Source organism: Rutidosis leptorrhynchoides, chromosome 1 (genome assembly GCF_046630445.1).
Source record: "Rutidosis leptorrhynchoides isolate AG116_Rl617_1_P2 chromosome 1, CSIRO_AGI_Rlap_v1, whole genome shotgun sequence".
Lineage (NCBI taxonomy): Eukaryota > Viridiplantae > Streptophyta > Magnoliopsida > Asterales > Asteraceae > Rutidosis > Rutidosis leptorrhynchoides.
Window position 1 is genome coordinate 448,481,440 of NC_092333.1, and position 20,639 is coordinate 448,502,078.

At 34.9% G+C, this 20,639-nt stretch overlaps 1 protein-coding gene across 1 annotated transcript; it reads left to right on the forward strand.

Moving 5' to 3' along the window:
* Window positions 1-2,119: 2,119 nt before the first annotated feature.
* Window positions 2,120-19,493, forward strand: LOC139903215 (uncharacterized). The gene is made up of 6 exons (XM_071885803.1): window positions 2,120-2,568; window positions 3,055-3,203; window positions 3,609-4,040; window positions 4,443-4,814; window positions 18,701-18,792; window positions 19,281-19,493. Exons 1-6 carry the CDS (start codon window positions 2,120-2,122, stop codon window positions 19,491-19,493), a joined length of 1,707 nt encoding a protein of 568 aa, XP_071741904.1.
* The last annotated feature ends 1,146 nt before the right edge of the window (window positions 19,494-20,639 follow it).

Consider the following 20,639-nt stretch of genomic DNA (forward strand, 5'->3'; position numbering starts at 1 on the left):
CGAGCTCGGGGTCGTTTATTAAATGAGCTTCAAAATAAGTTTTATGCGGGTGAGCTGGGCAATGAAACCAGCAACACAACCAGCACAAGCTCAAATGATGTTACACTCGAATTTGGTCAAGTAATGGTCGTGTTGCCATCTCTTTCGTATCATCTAAGTGTTTTTGGAGCTGATTCAATAAGCTCAGGGGTTACCCTACTTCAGTCCTTAAACTGAAGTAGTTATGTTTTCAAGAATAAAGTTTTGATAGTTGAAGGCAAGCCAGCAATTAAGAAGAACCAGCTAGCCGGACCAGCAAATGAGCTTTAGTTTAGTCAGTAAAGCTTTAATTCACTCAGCCGCGTAACCAACAAATCGAGCCAGCAAAGTTATACTTAGACAAACCAGCCAGTTCAACCAGCTGAAGAATTTTAAGCTCAACCAGCACACGAAACTTAGTTCAACCAGCAGGCGACGTTGTTTTCTTTTAAGGGGCCAACTTGCTGATACGATTCAAAGTTTACTTATGCTTTTCAATAAAACGGTCAGGTCATGTGCTTAACACGTGCGTGGCTGTTCTAGAAGAATGTTAGCTGTCCAAGGAAGATTCCCATCTATCATTGGATGCTTTTATCATGGGAGGAGCACTACTCAAATGGCAGGCTTTTGCAGATTGTGTCCTTTATTCTTATTGGCTAATTTGTAATTGTTTGTCCTTTTTATCTTCATTTCCTTTTTATGTTTTTGTCTTTTCTAGAAAGTAGCTGTTAAGCTTCTCCTATAAATAGAGAGCTCTTGTAATTGTAAAACTTGGTTGATGATTGAATGAAAAGTTTGATAGAGCTTATCTATTTACAAAATCTCTTTGTCTTTATGAATCTTTGATTCCGGTGGCTAAGAGTGGTTTCTTTATCAGTGTTTGTGGTGTTACTTTATCAAACATTGTGGTGAAATCTAAATCTTCATATCTGATATTATAGTTGTGGTGAAATCTTTATCAGCTGTAATTGAAGACTTGGAGTGTTTCTAGATCTCTAATTGTGGTGGTATCTTTATCAATTAAGGGTTTAGATTCTCTATCCTTTGTGTTCTTATTTCAGAGTTTTATACTCTGTTTTGGGCTGTTACTGTTACAAATTGGGTCTTTGTGTTCAGATCTGTTGGGTGAAGAAAGCTTGTTTTAAATTGCGTTTTTAAAGTCATAAGCACGCATCAAAGTGGTATCAGAGCTTAGGTTGTTCAAATCGAAGCTTTCTTATCAATTTTATTGTTGTTTCAGTTCATACTCTGTTTTGAAGCTGAAAAGCTTATTTTCAGATCTGATTTGAAATGGCTGAGATTTCTAGAAACATGACTCTTGAAGAAGCTCATAATCTTAGAAGAGATAGAGCTATTGAAGCTCTACAACATCAGATGGAAAGAATGGTTAATTTGTTGGAAAATGGGAGACCCAGATCTGAAAATGGATATACAACTATTATGTCTTCTAGTACTGAATCTGAGGATGGTAGCCATGGGTCTACTGATGGATCTCATGCTTCTTCACAAAGAAGAAGAAGGCATGGGAAAAAAGCTGATGATTTGAAAGATATCAAGATAGATCCACCTGATTTTGAAGGGTCCTCTAATCCTGAAGATTACTTTGAATGGGTTCAGGCCATGGATAGAATTATGGAGGTTAAAGGCTACGATGATAAAAAGACCTTTAAAGTTGCTGTAATCAGATTAAAGAAGTATGCTTCAATGTGGTATGATAATCTAAAAAAAAGAAAGGCAATATGAAGGGAAGAAAACAATCAAAATCTGGTCCAAGTTAAAAGTGTGTATGCAAAAGAGGTTTGTTCCTCAAGCTTACAAGCAAGAGCTGTATATCCAGATGAATACACTCAAGCAAGGCAGCATGAATGTTGTTGATTACATCAGAGAGTTTGAGCAGCTCAAGATTCGTACAAATGTTAAAGAAGCTGAAGAACACACTATAGCAAGATTCATTGGAGGCTTAAATGCTTCTATTACTGATCAAGTTGAAATGCAGCCTCTATGGACTTTTGAGAGTGCTTGCAAGCTGGCTATTCAAGTAGAGAAACAAGCAAAGAAGAAAATTAATTTTAAGTCTTATTCCAAGCCAGCTGTGCTGCCTATGAAGGGTCAATCATCTATGCTGCCTAGGTATAATGAGGCAGCATCCAAAGTATCTAAAGGCAAAGAGCAGGTTGTAGCTGGTCCTAAAGATGAAAGAAGGAAATGCTTCAAGTGCTATGGATTTGGGCATTTTCAAGCTCAATGTCCTAACCAGCGTGCTCTTACACTAAAGGAGATTGAAGATTTGGAAGGGGGTTTTGAAATTGAACCAGCATATGATGAGTCTGATAGTGAAGAGTTTGTTGCTGCTGATATCGGAGAGTTTTTAGTGGTTCGAAGAGTAATGCACTCAGCTGAAATTATTGAAGACAAGAGCCAGCGTGAAAACATCTTTCATTCAAGATGCACAGTCAAAGGCAAAGTATGCAGCTTGATTATTGATGGAGGCAGCTGTGCAAACGCAGCATCTGCTTGCATGGTGGAAAAACTTGAGCTGGTTACAAAGAAGCATCCTCATCCATACAAACTTCAATGGCTTAACCAAGGCAGTGAGGTAAAGGTTACTCGCCAAGTTACTGTTCCATTTTCTATTGGTACTGTTTATCAAGATAAGATCACTTGTGATGTTATTCCTATGGATACTTGTCATTTGCTGCTTGGTAGACCTTGGTTATTTGATAAGTATGTCTATCATAATGGACATCAAAATACTTACTCGCTGCATGTGAATGGAAAGAAGGTCACCCTCACTTCTTTAAAGCCTAGAGAAATACCTAGAGCTGACCCTACTGTTAAGAATGATAAAACTTTATTTATGACTCAAGCTGAAGTTGATACTGAGCTAAAGGGTGGTACTGGTGCTTATTTATTACTGATGGTTGAAAGTGATGAGTTGAACCAGCATGATGAAATACCAGCTAGGGTAAAGCCATTGTTATCCGAATTTGCTGATGTGTTTTCTACTGAGTTACCTACTGGTTTACCACCAATCAGGGGTATTGAACATCAAATTAATCTTGTACCTAGATCTGTTCTTCCTAACAAAGCAGCTTATCGATGTTCTCCTCATGAAGCAAAAGAATTAGAGAAGCAAGTTAATGAGCTGGTTGCAAAGGGTTATGTTAGAACCAGCATGAGTCCTTGTTCAGTACCAGCTTTGCTGGTTCCAAAGAAAGATGGTTCTATGAGAATGTGTGTCAACAGCAGGGCTATTAACAACATCACCATCAAGTATAGGTATCCCATACCTAGATTAGATGATATGCTAGATGAGCTGCATGGGTCTTGTGTATTCTCCAAAGTTGATCTTAGAAGTGGGTATCATCAGATTCGAATGAAAGAAGGAGATGAATGGAAGACAGCTTTCAAGATTAAGGGTGGATTATTCGAGTGGCTGGTTATGCCTTTTGGATTATCTAATGCACCTAGCACCTTCATGAGACTTATGAATGAAGTGCTCAGGCCACTTATCTTCATGAGACTTATGAATGAAGTGCTCAGGCCACTTATTGGTAAGTTTGTGGTTGTTTACTTTGATGACATTCTAGTGTACTCAAAAACTATAGAAGAACACTTGGATCATTTGAGGAAAGTATTTGATCTGTTAAGGCAGTATCAATTATATGCAAAGCTGGAGAAGTGTGATTTCTTTGTCAGCAAAGTAGTGTTTCTTGGATATGTGGTTTCTAAAGAAGGCATTTCAGTGGATCCATCTAAGGTGGAAGCAATCCGATCATGGCCTAGTCCTTCTTCCATCACTGAAGTCAGAAGTTTTCATGGCTTAGCTTCATTTTATAGAAGATTTATCAAAGACTTCTCCACAATTGTTGCTCCAATTACTAATTGTATGAAGAAAGGGGTATTTGAATGGTCTAGTTCTGCCCAATCAACATTTGAATCATTGAAAGAGAAGCTAAGTTCAGCACATATACTTTCTTTGCCTAATTTTGATATGCTGTTTGAACTTGAATGTGATGCAAGTGGTGTTGGCATTGGAGCTGTGCTAGTGCAAGAAAAAAGACCAGTAGCTTATTTTAGTGAAAAGCTAAATGGGTCAAAGCTGAATTATAGCACTTATGATAAAGAATTTTATGCCATCATTCGAGCTGTTGATCATTGGTCACATTATTTGAAACCAATGCAGTTTGTTCTCTTTTCTGATCATGAAGCATTGAAATACATTAATGGTCAGCACAAATTAAATCCAAGGCATGCAAAATGGGTTGAATTCTTGAAGATGTACTCCTTTGTGTCTAAACACAAGGCTGGTACTTCTAATGTTGTTGCTGATGCTCTTTCAAGAAGATATTCTTTGTTGTCAATTCTGGAAGCTAGAGTTCTTGGATTTTCATTTGTTAAGGATTTATATGAAGCTGATCCAGACTTTGCTCCTATTTTGAACTGTTCTCCTACTGAGTCCAAAAGAGATTATGTTGAGCAAGATGGTTTTCTATTCAAGGGCAGCAGATTGTGCATCCCAAAAGATTCAATCAGGGAGTTGCTGATTAGAGAAGCACATGGAGGTGGTTTAGCTGGTCATTTTGGGATTAGCAAGACATTAGATATCATAAGTGAACACTTTTACTGGCCTTGTATGAATAAAGATGTCAAAGCTGTGATTAATCGCTGTGCTACATGCTTTCAAGCTAAGTCAACATTTCACAAGGGTTTGTATACTCCTCTTCCTGTCCCCAACCAGCCATGGGAAGATTTGAGCATGGATTTCATTGTTGCATTGCCAAGGACTCAGCGAGGCAAAGATTCTATTATGGTTTTTGTTGATAGGTTTTCAAAGATGGCTCATTTCATAGCCTGCAACAAAACCAATGATGCTACTATTGTTGCTACCTTATTCTTCAAAGAAATTGTTCGTCTTCATGGAGTTCCCAAAACCATTGTGTTTGATCGAGATACAAAGTTCTTAAGCTATTTTTGGAAGACATTATGGAAGCTGCTTGGAACAAAGCTTTTATTCAGCACTTCTCACCATCCCCAAACTGATGGTCAAACTGAAGTTACCAATAGAACTGTGGGAATGCTGCTGAGAGCACTTGTGAAGAAAATTTTGAAGGAGTGGGATTTGAAGCTTGCTCAAGCTGAATTTGCTTTTAACAGAGCACCTAATTACTCCACAGGAAAATCACCATTTGAAATCTGCTATGGTGCAAATCCACTCACACCCATTGATCTGATTCCTTTTGCAATTGAGCCTAAGGCAAGTGTTGATGCAGTAGCAAAGGCCAAAGAAATGAAGAAGCTGTATGAGCAAGTGAGAGCCAAAATTGAGAAGATCAACCAGCAATACAAGGCTAAAGCTAACCAACATAGAAAGCATCCCACTTTTATTCCTGGTGATCTTGTTTGGATTCATCTAAGGAAGGAAAGGTTCCCAGCAAAAAGGAAGAACAAGTTGATGCCAAGAGCTGAGGGTCCATTTAAAGTGTTGGAAAAAGTTGGCGATAATGCTTACAAGGTCGAGCTGCCTGGTGATACTGCTGTGTCTAGCACTTTTAATGTTGGTGATCTGATGCCTTACTTGGAAGATGACAACCTCGAGAACTTGAGGTCAAGTTCCTTTTTAGATGGGGAGGATGATGCGGGTGAGCTGGGCAATGAAACCAGCAACACAATCAGCACAAGCTCAAATGATGTTACACTCAAATCTGGTCAAGCAATGGTCGTGTTGCCATCTCTTTCGTATCATCTAAGTGTTTTGGGAGCTGATTCAACAAGCTCAGGGGTTACCCTACTTCAGTCCTTAAACTGAAGTAGTTATGTTTTCAAGAATAAAGTTTTGATAGTTGAAGGCAAGCCAGCAATTAAGAAGAATCAGCTAGCCGGACCAGCAAATGAGCTTTAGTTTAGTCAGTAAAGCTTTAATTCACTCAACCGGGTAACCAGCAAATCGAGCCAACAAAGTTATACTTAGACAAACCAGCCAGGTCAACCAGCTGAAGAATTTTAAGCTCAACCAGCACACGAAACTTAGTTCAACCAGCAGGCGACGTTGTTTTCTTTTGAGGGGCCAACTTGCTGATACGATTCAAAGTTTACTTATGCTTTTCAATAAATCGGTCAGGTCATGTGCTTAACACGTGCGTGGCTGTTCTAGAAGAATATTAGCTGTCCAAGGAAGATTCCCATCTATCATTGGATGCTTTTATCATGGGAGGAGCACTACTCAAATGGCAGGCTTTTTCAGATTGTGTCCTTTATTCTTATTGGCTAATTTGTAATTATTTGTCCTTTTTGTCTCCATTTCCTTTTTATGTTTTTATCTTTTCTAGAAAGTAGCTGTTAAGCTTCTCCTATAAATAGAGAGCTCTTGTAATTGTAAAACTTGGTTGATGATTGAATGAAAAGTTTGATAGAGCTTATCTATTTACAAAGTCTCTTTGTCTTTGCGAATCTTTGATTCCGGTGGCTAAGAGTGATTTCTTTATCAGTATTTGTGGTGTTACTTTATCAAACATTGTGGTGAAATCCAAATCTTCATATCTGATATTATAGTTGTGGTAGAATTTTTATCAGCTGTAATTGAAGGCTTGGAGTGTTTCTAGATCTCTAATTGTGGTGGTATCTTTAACAATTAAGGGTTTAGATTCTCTATCCTTTGTGTTCTTATTTCAGAGTTTTATACTCTGTTTTGGGCTGTTACTGTTACAAATTGGGTCTTTGTGTTCAGATCTATTGGGTGAAGAAAGCTTGTTCTAAATTGCGTTTTTAAAGTCATAATCAAGCATCAAAGTTCAAGCTCGGCTTGAGCTCATTTAGGATTGGCTCGACTCGATTCAAGTTTTTAACGAGTCGAAACGATTAACTAGCGAGTAACACTGCTCATTTACAGCCCTATTAAAAAACCCTATACAGATGCCACATTATACCTGATAGTGCTCCAAATGAACATATATTTAGTAGCAATATCCTTCCAATATGTAAAGCTTTTAGTTGCAATTGTTCTATTTTTATGTAATATTCATTTAAATAAATAAGTGCGAAGACAAAAGGCGAAAACGACGATTTGAAGATGCAAACGTCCAAAAAGCTCAAATGTACAAGATACAATTCAAGTGGTTCAAATTATTGATGAGAAACTTCTAAACATTACAAGAATACAAGCAACGAAACGCAAAGTACAAGATATCTACACGTACGAAAGGACGTTCAAAAATCCGGAACCGGGACATAAACCGGGCGTAAATGCGCGACGCAACGGACCTAAAATTACAAGTCAACTATGCACATAAATATAATATAATATTTAAATAATTATATAAATTATTTATATATTATATTTATATTTATAATATGTCGACAAGTAAAAATCCAAAAGTTGGTGAGCTGGCCCAGGGAACTCCGCACTCGCGGAGCAAATTGCCTACAAAACTCCGCACTCGTGGAGCAGCCAAAATCAGAATTTGCCTATAAAAGGCACGAGCTTCTGCCGAGTTCTTTACACCAAAATATATATACTCCCTCTGTTTAATATATATATATATATATATATATATATATATATATATATATATATATATATATATATATATATATATATATATATATATATATATATATATATATATATATATATATAATATATTTTAGTTTTATATTAGATTAATTTGGGTATTGTAACGGTTATTTTACGGGTTTTGAAGTCGAAGTTCTGTCCGTGTAACACTACGCGATAAATAATCAATGTAAGCTACGTTCTCCTTTTTAAATTAATGTCTCGTACTTAAGTTATTATTATGCTTATTTGAGCCGAAGTAATCAAGATGTTGGGCTAAATATTAAGACGGGTTATTGGGCTTTGGACCATAATTGGTGTTTGGACAAAAGAACGACACTTGTGGAAATGAGACTATGGGTTATTAATGGACTTTATATTTAATTAATATAGAGATTTACAATTTGACGTAGTTATATATAACCACATACGCTTGATCGGATACGGTAGGCGGGATATTTATAAATACTAATAATTGTTCATTTGACCGGACACGGGGAATGGATTAATAATCAATGGACTCATTAAAACAGGGGTGGATTACATACAAGGGTAATTGGTGTAATGGTTAATAAAGTATTAAAACCTTGGATTACACGCCGTCGATAACCTGGTGTAATCATTAAACAAAGTATTAAGACCTTATTACGGTTTAAATCCCCAATTGGTTGGAATATTTGACTTCGGGTATAAGGTTAATTTGGCGAAGACCCTCGCACTTTATAATTATGACCGATGGACTATTATGGACAAAACCAGATGGACTTATCGAATAATCCAGGACAAAGGACAATTAACCCAGGGTAATAAATAAAAATCAAAACGCCAAACATCATGAGTACGGAAGTTTAAATAAGCATAATATATTTTATTTCATATTTCCTCGTACTTTTATTTTTTTGTTATTTTAATTATTGTTATTTATTTTACGCACTTTAATTATTGTCATTTACTTTACGAATCGCTTAAAATATAAAATCGACAAACCAGTCATTAAACGGTAAAACCCCCTTTTATAATAATAATAATTGTAATATATATATTTTGTACAAATATAGTTATATAAAAATATAGTGTAAAATAAGCCGTCTCCCTGTGGAACGAACCGGACTTACTAAAAACTATACTACTCTACGATTAGGTACACTGCCTATAGTGTTGTAGCAAGGTTTAGGTATATCCCATCTGTAAATAAATAATTAAAACTTGTGTAATTTGTATCGTATTTCGTATTAAAAATATATAGTATTTCGTATACACCTCGCATAACATCAAGTTTTTGGCGCCGCTGCCGGGGACTCGGCGAAACGCTATATTTTTAATATATATTTGTATAAATATATTTTTAGAAAAACAATATAAAATAAATAAAAAGTAAAAGTAAAAAAGTAAAAAAGTAAAAAAAAATAAAAATAAAAAAACAAAAAAAAACTGAACCTGCATAATTTGAATATGCATCCTCCGCACTCGCGGAGTTTTTGGGCAGCAGACATCCGCACTCGCGGAGCCTGCTCTGGCAGCAAACCTAGTACGCATTAATTACAGATTAGGGTTAATAATTTTATTATTATTAATATTTAACCTAATTAGGGTTTTAGTTAATTAATATATTTAGTTTGGTTTAAATTTTATTTGTAATATTAAGTGTTTTCATTATTATTAATTATATAAATTAATACTTTTATAGAATCATAATATAAAAATAATATTTTTTAAAAAAATTTGTATTTTTATAACTTTAAGTTTTATTTCTATATTTCGTATCTTTTTAATCGTTAATTCGTCATTTATATATTTATCGTTCGTAATTAGTTTTAAGATTATTATTTTGCCGTAGTTATTTTATATTTCTAGATTTTTAGGCTTTGCCGTAAAATCCCTTAAGTACTTTTTATTTAGATTAAGATTTAGGTGCTTTAGAATTTTGCGACGCTGTTTATAAATTTTAGTACCTCTTAAGTTTCGACGCGCTACTTTATTATTATTTTTCGACTTTTATTTTTCGACGCTTATTTTTTTCGACTTCTTGTTTTTCGACGCGCTTTTTCTTTTTCATTTCGACGCTCTAGTTTTTAGGACCTAGAATTTTCTTTATTTTCTTTAAATTTCAACGAAAAATTATTTTAAGTGGTTAAATTGATAGACATCCAAAATTTTCTGGTTCGTAGTAATAGTTGGATTTGTTAGTGGTGAGTTGTGGGCTTTTTATTTAAAGGGTCCTGGCTACCTGCTGCATCTATTGGCTATTCAAAACGTGGGCAAAAGCAGAAAAGTCTATTAATTTGATAACTTATATAATTTTTAGTTTATAACTAATAGGATAATTAGTAAATGCACCACATTGTAGCTAAAATTTGGTAATAAGTGTAGTATGGAAAATCTCGAAAATATTTTGGAAACTCTTTATGACATACGAAATCAATACTCTCAAACAGGTGTTGATGAAAATTCATTCGGTCAATCTTGGCTCACGAATGACGAAACAATAACTGGTTGTGAAATCTGTGGAGATTATCATTCAACATGGGAATGTTATTATTATGTTCCTATGGAAAATTACGCACCCATGGAACCTGAATGGAATGATTATGAAGAATACAATTCAAATTGGGATTATTCCCAAGAATATATTCAAACTCAACAACCAGAGGACGAGAAAAATTATGTGTCTGAAAATTCTTTAGATTATATGAAAATCAAACTCGAAGAACTTGATGCTCAAAATGAACAAATGAGAGAGTTTGTAAATAGGCAAGCTGAAACTCTATCAGATTACACACCTGTTGGTCTGAGGAGTATTGTGCAAGAAAATCTCATATCATCGAATTTTGTTGAATTCGAGAGCTCCGAAATCACCAATTATCCCGATGATACTTTTTATTCAGTTTTACCAATTTCACAACATATCGACACATTAGCTCTACCGACGAAATCATCGACCCATCAATGGATGAAGAAGAAGTAAGGGTGACAAATTGGTACTCTTGGGAAAACGATAACGTTGAAAATTTTACCCCCGAGTCCAAAATGGTGGGACCGATAAGTACCGTTAATGAAGAAGAATCTACTTCGATCCCGAAATTCACCATTCCACAACCTTCCAACCTAATATTCTCAATAGACGAGTCATCTACCGAAGATGAACTACGAGCTGTAATAGATAATGACACCTCGGATTTCACCCAATTGGGTAACAGAGGTGAAACCTTTGATCGCGAGAATGAACGAAATGAAATGTTAGGAATTGTCCACCCTATAATATGTATGTCAGTGTATATCGATCCATTTGACCAAGAACCAGAAAAGAGACATATCCATTTACTAAAAGCTACACTTAGAAAAGAATTAAGTAGTGACGATCGGGTGGGTCTAAACTTTAAACCCATTGATATATTATACACCACCAGAGATGTAAATAATTGGCTCACTATTTTAATTCGTGGAACTTATTCTACCGACTTCACATGTCGTCAGCTAAGTATGGGGAAGTCTAACCCCACTTAATGTTAAATTAGGGGTTCGAGTTAATGCATAACTCGTTAATAAAAATGCACGATTAGGGTAAAAGACGCATTTTCAAATATTAGTAAACAGTTCAGAAAAGTAGCCGTTTTTAAAGAAAAACATGTGTGATAAAACAAGAAGGAATGAACGATGAGGCGTACCATCTATCATTCGACGAGCTTTGCAATTACAAACTGGGTATTTTTAATCACTTTTCTACACTAATCACCCTCATGAATTTATAAATATAGTCTGATTTCATGCAAATGAGGGCATTGCATGATCTCAAGTGTGGGGAAGGGTTATAAATTCTCTCGGGTTCATACTTGTCTTATTTTCTAAATATTGTGAAAATTTTAAAAATTTTTAACTAAATGAATTCAAAATCATGTTTATACATATTTATGAACGATAAAACTAGGTGATAATACCGAAATTATTATTACCTCGGAAAGGACATAAATTGAGAAACAACCTAAAACGCTTGAATTCATTTAAAATGGAATAAAGGAGAATAAAAAGGCAAAGAAAAAGCCAAGTGTGGGGAGAATGTACCAAGTTATTCAATTAAAAATTATCTATCACATGTTTCTGTAAAGTTTATTGCAGTTGCTTTTGTTTTGGACTAAATTAACTGTTTTACCCGGTTTACTGTAATATATTTAAAAGAGAGATGAATCTACACGATGAATCAATTTCATCATTAAAAGGAAGTAAAGTCTTCCTAAAAAGACACGCGCTTCTTGATTTAGGTCAAGAAGTTGTCGTCCATACCAGCTGTAGGTTGACGAAAAATCTAGAAAAGTCATCACTAAAATCAGCAGGAAATCCACGGACCTCAGCATCAAACAGGGTCGCCAAGTGGTCAGACTTATCCTAACCATGATAGGATCTGTCTCGTAAAATGGGGAGGGCGCCGTGCAAATTAGCTTGATAAGACTAATGAATCAGACTCCCAGAAAGGATAATCTCCTAAAAGATTAAAAATCAGCTTTTAAGCCTGATATTACTCAATCCTTAAGACTGACCTTAAAGATTGAGAATTACAAACTCATGGAATTCGATGATATCTAAACTCGAGCTTGAACGAGAAAATATTTTGATCAAATTAAAACCGATTTGTTTTCTGAAAACCTATTTTCAATGCGTTCATTACCATTGAACGTAAAATCCTAAGAATTCACCGGAATTCATTAGGTCACCTGAACCAAATCGGGTGTCAACCGTAAGAACGGTGGTTGCATAGCATGGTCGGACACAGGACCTTGTGCCAGACCGAAAAATCATAGGGTGATCTTTACTATTGCTCCTACAAAGGATAGTAACTGCATCCAACACGTTTTAGACCATGAACAAATGCATGTCATTAGACATTGCCTTAACAGTTTCTTGTTCATCGCTTTCCTTTACAACTGGACGGTAGTTTGTCGAAAGGTAATATACGGAACAAGTAAACTGGATGTGTGCTTTCCAATACAGGGATAGCAGTGGATTACGCGAACCTAAAAGTTTTTAGCTAAAATATTGATCCACAAATATATTTTGCAACACCGATGGTGGGTCAAATCAGAAAACTTATCTAGGGTAAAAGCTAGAATGAATTTTCAAAAGATCAAATGTTTTCATAAAGATCCAATTTCCTTAAAAGATCTAAATTTTCATAGTCATGTGGGATTGTAAACCACATCGTTACTATCATTGTTTATACCGCCGTATCAAAATCACTAATATATAAAGTGTGAAGAATAAAAAAGTGATTCGAGTGAAGTGTGATTTAATTTCAAGTTCTGTATTGCTTGAGGACAAGCAACGTTCAAGTGTGGCGATATTTGATAGTGCTCCAAATGAACATATATTTAGTAGCAATATCCTTCCAATATGTAAAGCTTTTAGTTGCAATTGTTCTATTTTATGTAATATTCGTTTAAATAAATAAGTGCGAAGACAAAAGGCGAAAACTACGATTTGAAGACGCAAACGTCCAAAAAGCTCAAATGTACAAGATACAATTCAAGTGGTTCAAATTATTGATGAGAAACTTCTAAAAATTACAAGAGTACAAGCTGCGAAACGCAAAGTACAAGATATCTACGCGTACGAAAGGACGTTCGAAAATCCGGAACCGGGACATAAACCGGGCGTAAATGCGTGACGCAACGGACCTAAAATTACAAGTCAACTATGCACATAAATATAATATAATATTTAAATAATTATATAAATTATTTATATATTATATTTATATTTATAATATGTCGACAAGTAAAAATTCAAAAGTTGGTGAGCTGGCCCAGGGAACTCCGCACTTGCGGAGCAAATTGCCTACAAAACTCCGCACTCGCGGAGCAGCCAAAATCAGAATTTGCCTATAAAAGGCACGAGCTTCTGCCGAGTTCTTTACACCAAAATATATATACTCCCTTTGTTTAATATATATAATATATATATAATATATATTTTAGTTTTATATTAGATTAGTTTGGGTATTGTAACGGTTATTTTACGGGTTTTGAAGTCGAAGTTCTGTCCGTGTAACACTACGCGATAAATAATCAATGTAAGCTATGTTCTCCTTTTTAAATTAATGTCTCGTACTTAAGTTATTATTATGCTTATTTGAGCCGAAGTAATCATGATGTTGGGCTAAATATTAAGACGGGTTATTGGGCTTTGGACCATAATTGGGGTTTGAACAAAAGAACGACACTTGTGGAAATGAGACTATGGGTTATTAATGGACTTTATATTTGATTAATATAGAGATTTACAATTTGACGTAGTTATATATAACCACATACGCTTGATCGGATACGGTAAGCGGGATATTTATAAATACTAATAATTGTTCATTTGACCGGACACGGGGAATGGATTAATAATCAATGGACTCATTAAAACAGGGGTGGATTACATACAAGGGTAATTGGTGTAATTGTTAATAAAGTATTAAAACCTTGGATTACACGCAGTGGATAACCTGGTGTAATCATTAAACAAAGTATTAAGACCTTATTACGGTTTAAATCCCCAATTGGTTGGAATATTTGACTTCGGGTATAAGGTTAATTTGGCGAAGACCCTCGCACTTTATAATTATGACCGATGGACTATTATGGACAAAACCAGATGGACTTATCGAATAATCCAGGACAAAGGGCAATTAACCCAGGGTAATAAATAAAAATCAAAACGTCAAACATCATGAGTACGAAAGTTTAAATAAGCATAATATATTTTATTTCATATTTCCTCGTACTTTTATTTTTTTGTTATTTTAATTATTGTTGTTTATTTTACGCACTTTAATTATTGTCATTTACTTTACGATTCGCTTAAAATATAAAATCGACAAACCAGTCATTAAACGGTAAAACCCCCTTTTATAATAATAATAATTGTAATATATATATTTTGTACAAATATAGTTATATAAAAATATAGTGTAAAATAAGCAGTCTCCCTGTGGAACGAATCGGACTTACTAAAAACTATACTACTCTACGATTAGGTACACTGCCTATAGTGTTGTAGCAAGGTTTAGGTATATCTCATCTGTAAATAAATAATTAAAACTTGTGTAATTTGTATCGTATTTCGTATTAAAAATATATAGTATTTCGTATACACCTCGCATAACATCAGTACCATAAATAAATGACATATCAACAAAATACAAATACTTATTTGAAATCTGGATGAATTACACAAGATTATGGGTGAGCCGCGCGTTGCGGCGGCTTATTTTTTTTTAAAAAAGTTGAAGAAAGAATAAAAAAAAACACTGCTATGGATCAAACTCGCAACCATCCACCTAAATAGGCGCAAACCAAACCATTCGGCGACCATTGCTTTTATGATTTGTACTACAACTTTTACAATATATTTACTCTAAAATTGATGTTTGAAAAGTCAAAATTGGTGGACAGCAATGAACCTTGTCAATTTCATTCTTGTAAATGAATATATATACAATATAAAATAATATAATTGGAATATGCACAAATGCACAATTGATACCACTTGTAGAATCGGCTTTTAGCCCAACAAATGTCTAACATATAATCTCTGAATTTCCTATTACATTAAAATCAATTGATGATAAAGAAAGGTTCCCAATTTATATGCATACATTAGTTTTTTTTTTTTTTCCAGTTTCCTACTTGAAACACCCATTAATTGTTTATCTCCAACACATACGTGCATATAGTTTCTACAGAAAGCAAAGAAAATAGGACAATACATGTGAGTAATATGATTCCATGCCATCACTTCCTATCGGTATGGTTGGTTGTGTTCACATTTTGGTTGCAAACAAGTAAAGGAAGCTTGTGCATTGCAGTGGAGGGTAAAAAAATTTTCTTTAAAAAAATAAAATTAGGATGGTGGTATGACGTCACCACTACATCATCGGCGGTACTCTTCATAATGTTTATATTTTTAGTATATGTGTTAATAATTAATAATGTTAATTCTTAAATATTTGATATGTTGTGGACCCACACTCGAAAGAAATGGAAACCACAGTACATCATATGAGTATCTACCTTGGTAATTTAGATGAGATCACATGAAGAATTTGGTGCTTTCATTGTCCAAACTCACTATGCCTTCCTGCCACGTCATTCCCACCATCGAGGAATTGTTCGCCACCACAAACCGTCTAGTCGCCATCAACAACCAACGACTAGCCGCCCTCTTTGAGCAATTGAACAATTTAATCAATGTCAAGAACCAAGCAAACACCCTAATTAATTGACTCTCTGTACAAAACTCACTACCGATGTTACCACCACCACAAATCACCACCTTACCCACTAATAGTCAGGGCCGGTCCTGAGGTTAGTGGTGCCCCGAGCGAAATAAGAAAGTAGGCCCTAAATATTTTTGTAAGAAGCCAATCGACACTATTTATGGATTTGAATATCTAATGAAGCTAGACGTTTTATGTCTATTAATAAGTACATATAAATATAATTTAGATGTAAGAATACGAAAAAGTAAATGTTAGGGGATGCTTGGTTGGGGGTATTTTCTTTTTTCCCTTTTATTTTTTTATTTTTTTATTTTTTTGGGTATTAGGGGTCAAGGAATAAGAAAGATAATGATTGGAGATGATTGGTTATAAATAATGGAATGACTCATAGAGTTTAGGGTAATGGAGCATTCCTTAATAAAATGAGGGTGATGAAAAGTGGTTAATGGAAAATTATAACTGCCTCATCCTAATTTATAGGAAACCATTTACGAGTCTCATGTTCTTTAATTTTCAAATCATCAACTATTTTTTCTCATTTAGAATCAATTTACGATCACTGTTTTCTAATAGAAAATTTCTATCATATCATATTCATGAGTTTATATCATGGCATTTTCATTTTTTTACTACGAGCGTCGAGCAATATCATATAAATGGAGTAATTATCAAATAAATGAATTAAATACTCGAAAATAATGAAAATAAAAATCGTACTTTACTCCGACGATTAATTGCTTCAGTTTTTACATTTTACATCGTTTTTAATTGATTTATGCTAACATGAAATTTAAATTCCATGACAACCTATTAAATCTAATAAGTATACTTTAACAAAAAGATGATTATATTATATAAATATTTTAACAAGTGTTATTTTCATCCTCCCACATCGATGTATCATGAATTTGTGTAAAGATATTTATAGAATGGAATCATTAAAAAATTAAATACTTGTACATCTTAGTCCATTAACAATGGTATTGGGAGTGATCGTTTTATATGGGGAATATTACCAAAATGCTCATTTTTTTAATATATGGGGAATATCATATTACCAAAATGCTCATTTTTTTAATATATGGGGAATATCACCAAAATGCTCATTTTTTTTAAACTTGTTGACTGACACCCCTTAAAAAAAAGGTTTGACAATTTGCCCTAGCAAGGCGCAAGAGGCCTTGCGTGCTTGCGTCCTTGTGTTTAGGCCCAAGCGCAAAAACAGCCTTGCGTCTTGCGTCTTATCCGGATAAGATTTTCTTGATTTTTTTGGATAAGATTTTGGTAGATTTTTGTACTTTTACGGATAACCTTGTATTTCTATATAATCAGACTACCTGGAACTCTAGATTATCAGTTTCATTTCAATTCATTTCCACATAAATCATGTCATTACAAGCATCATTAAGGTAACTTTCAACTATTTTTTCACTTGGCTTTTTAAATAATGAGTTGTAGTGATAATGAAACCTTTGTTATTCATATATGTTGTGGTGGTTCTTTTCAATTTAGTAATAACTTACCTATGTATTTTCCTCTAGATTGTTTTAGAACACGATTAAAACTCCCAGTTGCTCCACAAAAACCAATTACTCGAAGAATATTGTTAAAAAATGTTCTCGGAAAAATTAATTTGCCATCTAATGCACCTGTTTCAATGAAATATGTTGTCGATAATCATGTTTTTGATATTACTGATGATTATGAAGACTTTCGTGATTTTTTACAACATGCAATCTCAAATGTCCCTATTGATATTTATATTGTCGACAAAGTAACAATGTATCAACTCCCAGAAAACTTTCAGTCACTGCAAAACCTACCAACACACGATGTCCATCAAAACCTACCAACACACGATGTCCAACAAATCCTACCAACACACGAGTCCCAAACAAACCTCCAGACACACAATTCGGAAGAAGCACGACCTGAAATACCACCTCCAAACACTGAAGAGTTTGATTTGTTCAACTATGGAGTTGAGAACTATGTAAAATTAAAAAAACAGATTACCCTTTTGAATCAGTTGTCGCGTCTAGTGATTCGGAGGAAGAAAATGACAGAGAAGATCAAGATGAAGAAGATGAAGGAGATGAAGAAAAAAAAGATGTATTCTGGAATATGCCACTTTTATTGAGTGAGCATGACTAAGAGACTAAATCTACGGGCCAAATACCAACCAGTTATAGGGTATCCGATTTGATTAAAGTTCGACAAACTTTTTTGAACAAAGATGATTTTGTAAACCATCTATACACAAAATGCCTTGAAGAAAACCTTCAAATTAAGCTTGTAAAGTCAGACAAATATCGATTCACCGCTAAATGCATGTTGCCAATTTGTGAGTGGAAATGTAGTGCATACAAAATACGCCACACTGACAACTTCATCGTAAAGAAATTGCATGACGTACACACATGCTCACGTACCTAAATTATGGGAAATAATAAACATGCAACCAAAAAGGTGTTAGGAAGTATTCTTATAGAATTGTTCAAAGCTGCAAATCGAGACTATAAACTAAAAGATATACGTGATGATGTTGGCAACCGTTTTTGGGTGAGCATTACAATCAAGCATGGAGAGCCAAGTGTCATGCAGTAGAGATGCTCCGTGGCAGTATGGATGACTCGTTCCAATTGTTTCCCATTTATCTTCATAACATTAAGATTCATAACCCAAGAAGCATGATTAATGTGGTGACTGACAATGAAAATAGATTCGTGATGTGTTACATGTCTTTTGGCGCAATTGTAAGTATCATTCATCCTAAATTGTTTTTTCTTAAAATAATAGCAATCTCATTTGATTTTTATGCGTGCAGATTCGATCATTTGTCCAAAATGTTCGTCCAATTATCATCGTTGAAGGTGCATATCTGAAAGCTGGATACTTGGGTACAAATTTAGTTGCTGTTGCAATGGATGCCAATAACGGAATTTGCCATTGGCTTATGGAATTGGTGAAGGCGAGACAAACGAGGTTTGGTCATGGTTTTTTGGAAATCTAAGAAATCATTTAGAGAGTTGTGGTATGAGTAATCGTATGTCAGAGATTACCTTTATTTCTGATCGTGCTCCTTCAATGGCACATGGTATTTCAAATGTGTTTCCTGAAGCCTTTCACACTTTCTGCGCACGTCATCTATTCATGAACATAAAAACGATGTCCAACAAATTCAAATATTTTGAATGGCACTATTGGAAAATGGTTAAGGCTTACCGTTTGTTATATTTTTAAGATCATGTTAGTGTATTTCAAAGAAGATTGAAAGCGTCTTACAAGTATCTACATGACGTTGGTTTCAACAAATGGTCAAGAAATCAAGCTGATCATGTTAGGTATGCATACCTTACTAGCAACAGTGTAGAGTCTATTAACGATCTATCCAAACATACTCGCAAACTACCAGTTTGCATGTTAATGGAATTTTTTCGCGCTTCAATACAGGATTGGTTTTTCAAACATCACAACAAAGCAGTTAGTCTTACTTCAACGGTTACTCCATATGTTGTAAGGAAATTAGCCAAGAGGATGAACAAATCAAGAAGATGGCAAGCATTTCCATCGAAAAACAATCTAATAGAGGTGTGTGATGGAAGGAAAAATGGCCTCGTTAATCTAGAAGATAGAACTTGTACATGTGGGCAATGGCAATTATGAGCATACCTTGCGGACATGTAATTTCAGCAGCACGACTCTTCGGAGTGGAAGATGTTACATGTTATGTATCACATTGGTTCATGTCTCAAACTTATATAAATACGTATTCCGAACACATCCTTCCTTTGCCCCATCAATCCGAATGGTCGGATCCAGGGCCCAAGTTCTTGAAAATCGTAAACCCCCCAATTCAAAAGAAAAGAGCACCTGGACGCCCAAAAGGTACCGATCGAATTCCATCTCAAGGTGAAGAAACTGAAAAGAAAGTAAGAACATGTACTCGTTGCAAGCAAGCAGGTCATAACCGAACAACATGCAGCGCTTCTTACGACCGAACCGGTGAATCTACTTGTCAAAGGGTAAAAAAAAACAGCCTCAAAATCAAAGTCAAAGTCGAAAGAGAAAGTCGAACCTTATCAAGCTTATCAGTCTCAATTTTCTCAAACGTACGATTTAGGCCTGAATTAGTTAGTTAATGTTTTAGTAATTATCCGAGCTTATCAGTCTCATTTTGTAGTTTATGTTTAGGCCTGAATTAATGCTTTCTAGTTTAATTAATGTAATTAATGTTTAGTTTATGGTTATGGTTAGTGAAAATTGCTTCTAGTTTTTGTTTGTAGTCTTTAATATTGTACAACTGACACGCAAGGACGTAAAAGTGACCTTGCGTCTGACAACTTAAACAGACGCAAGATATAAAACAAACCATGTGCCCGCATGTAAGTGGGTGTGCATGGACGCAAAAGTGACCTTGCGTCTGACAATTTAAACAGATGCAAGACGCAAATCAAACCTCGCGCCTGCATTTAAGTGGGCGCGCAAGAACGCAAGAACAGCCTTGCGCCTGTCCCAGAGTATTTACATTTAAAAAATCTACATGTTCTACCTACAATCTAGTTAAAAATTATATCTTACAACACAAATAAACTACTTAACAACCTTTGGTGGTGGTGATGGTGGTTCTTGTGTGTCAAAGCGTGCACGGAAGAATGTTCTTGTCATTCGAATTCTATACTCCATAGCAGCCTTTTTAGGGTCTCCAATGTTGTCAATCTGATCCCACCCAAAAACTATCCTCTCCATATGTATGCAGACCCAAACACCACAATCACCATGGCCACCACTCTGCATTGGCACATACGGTGC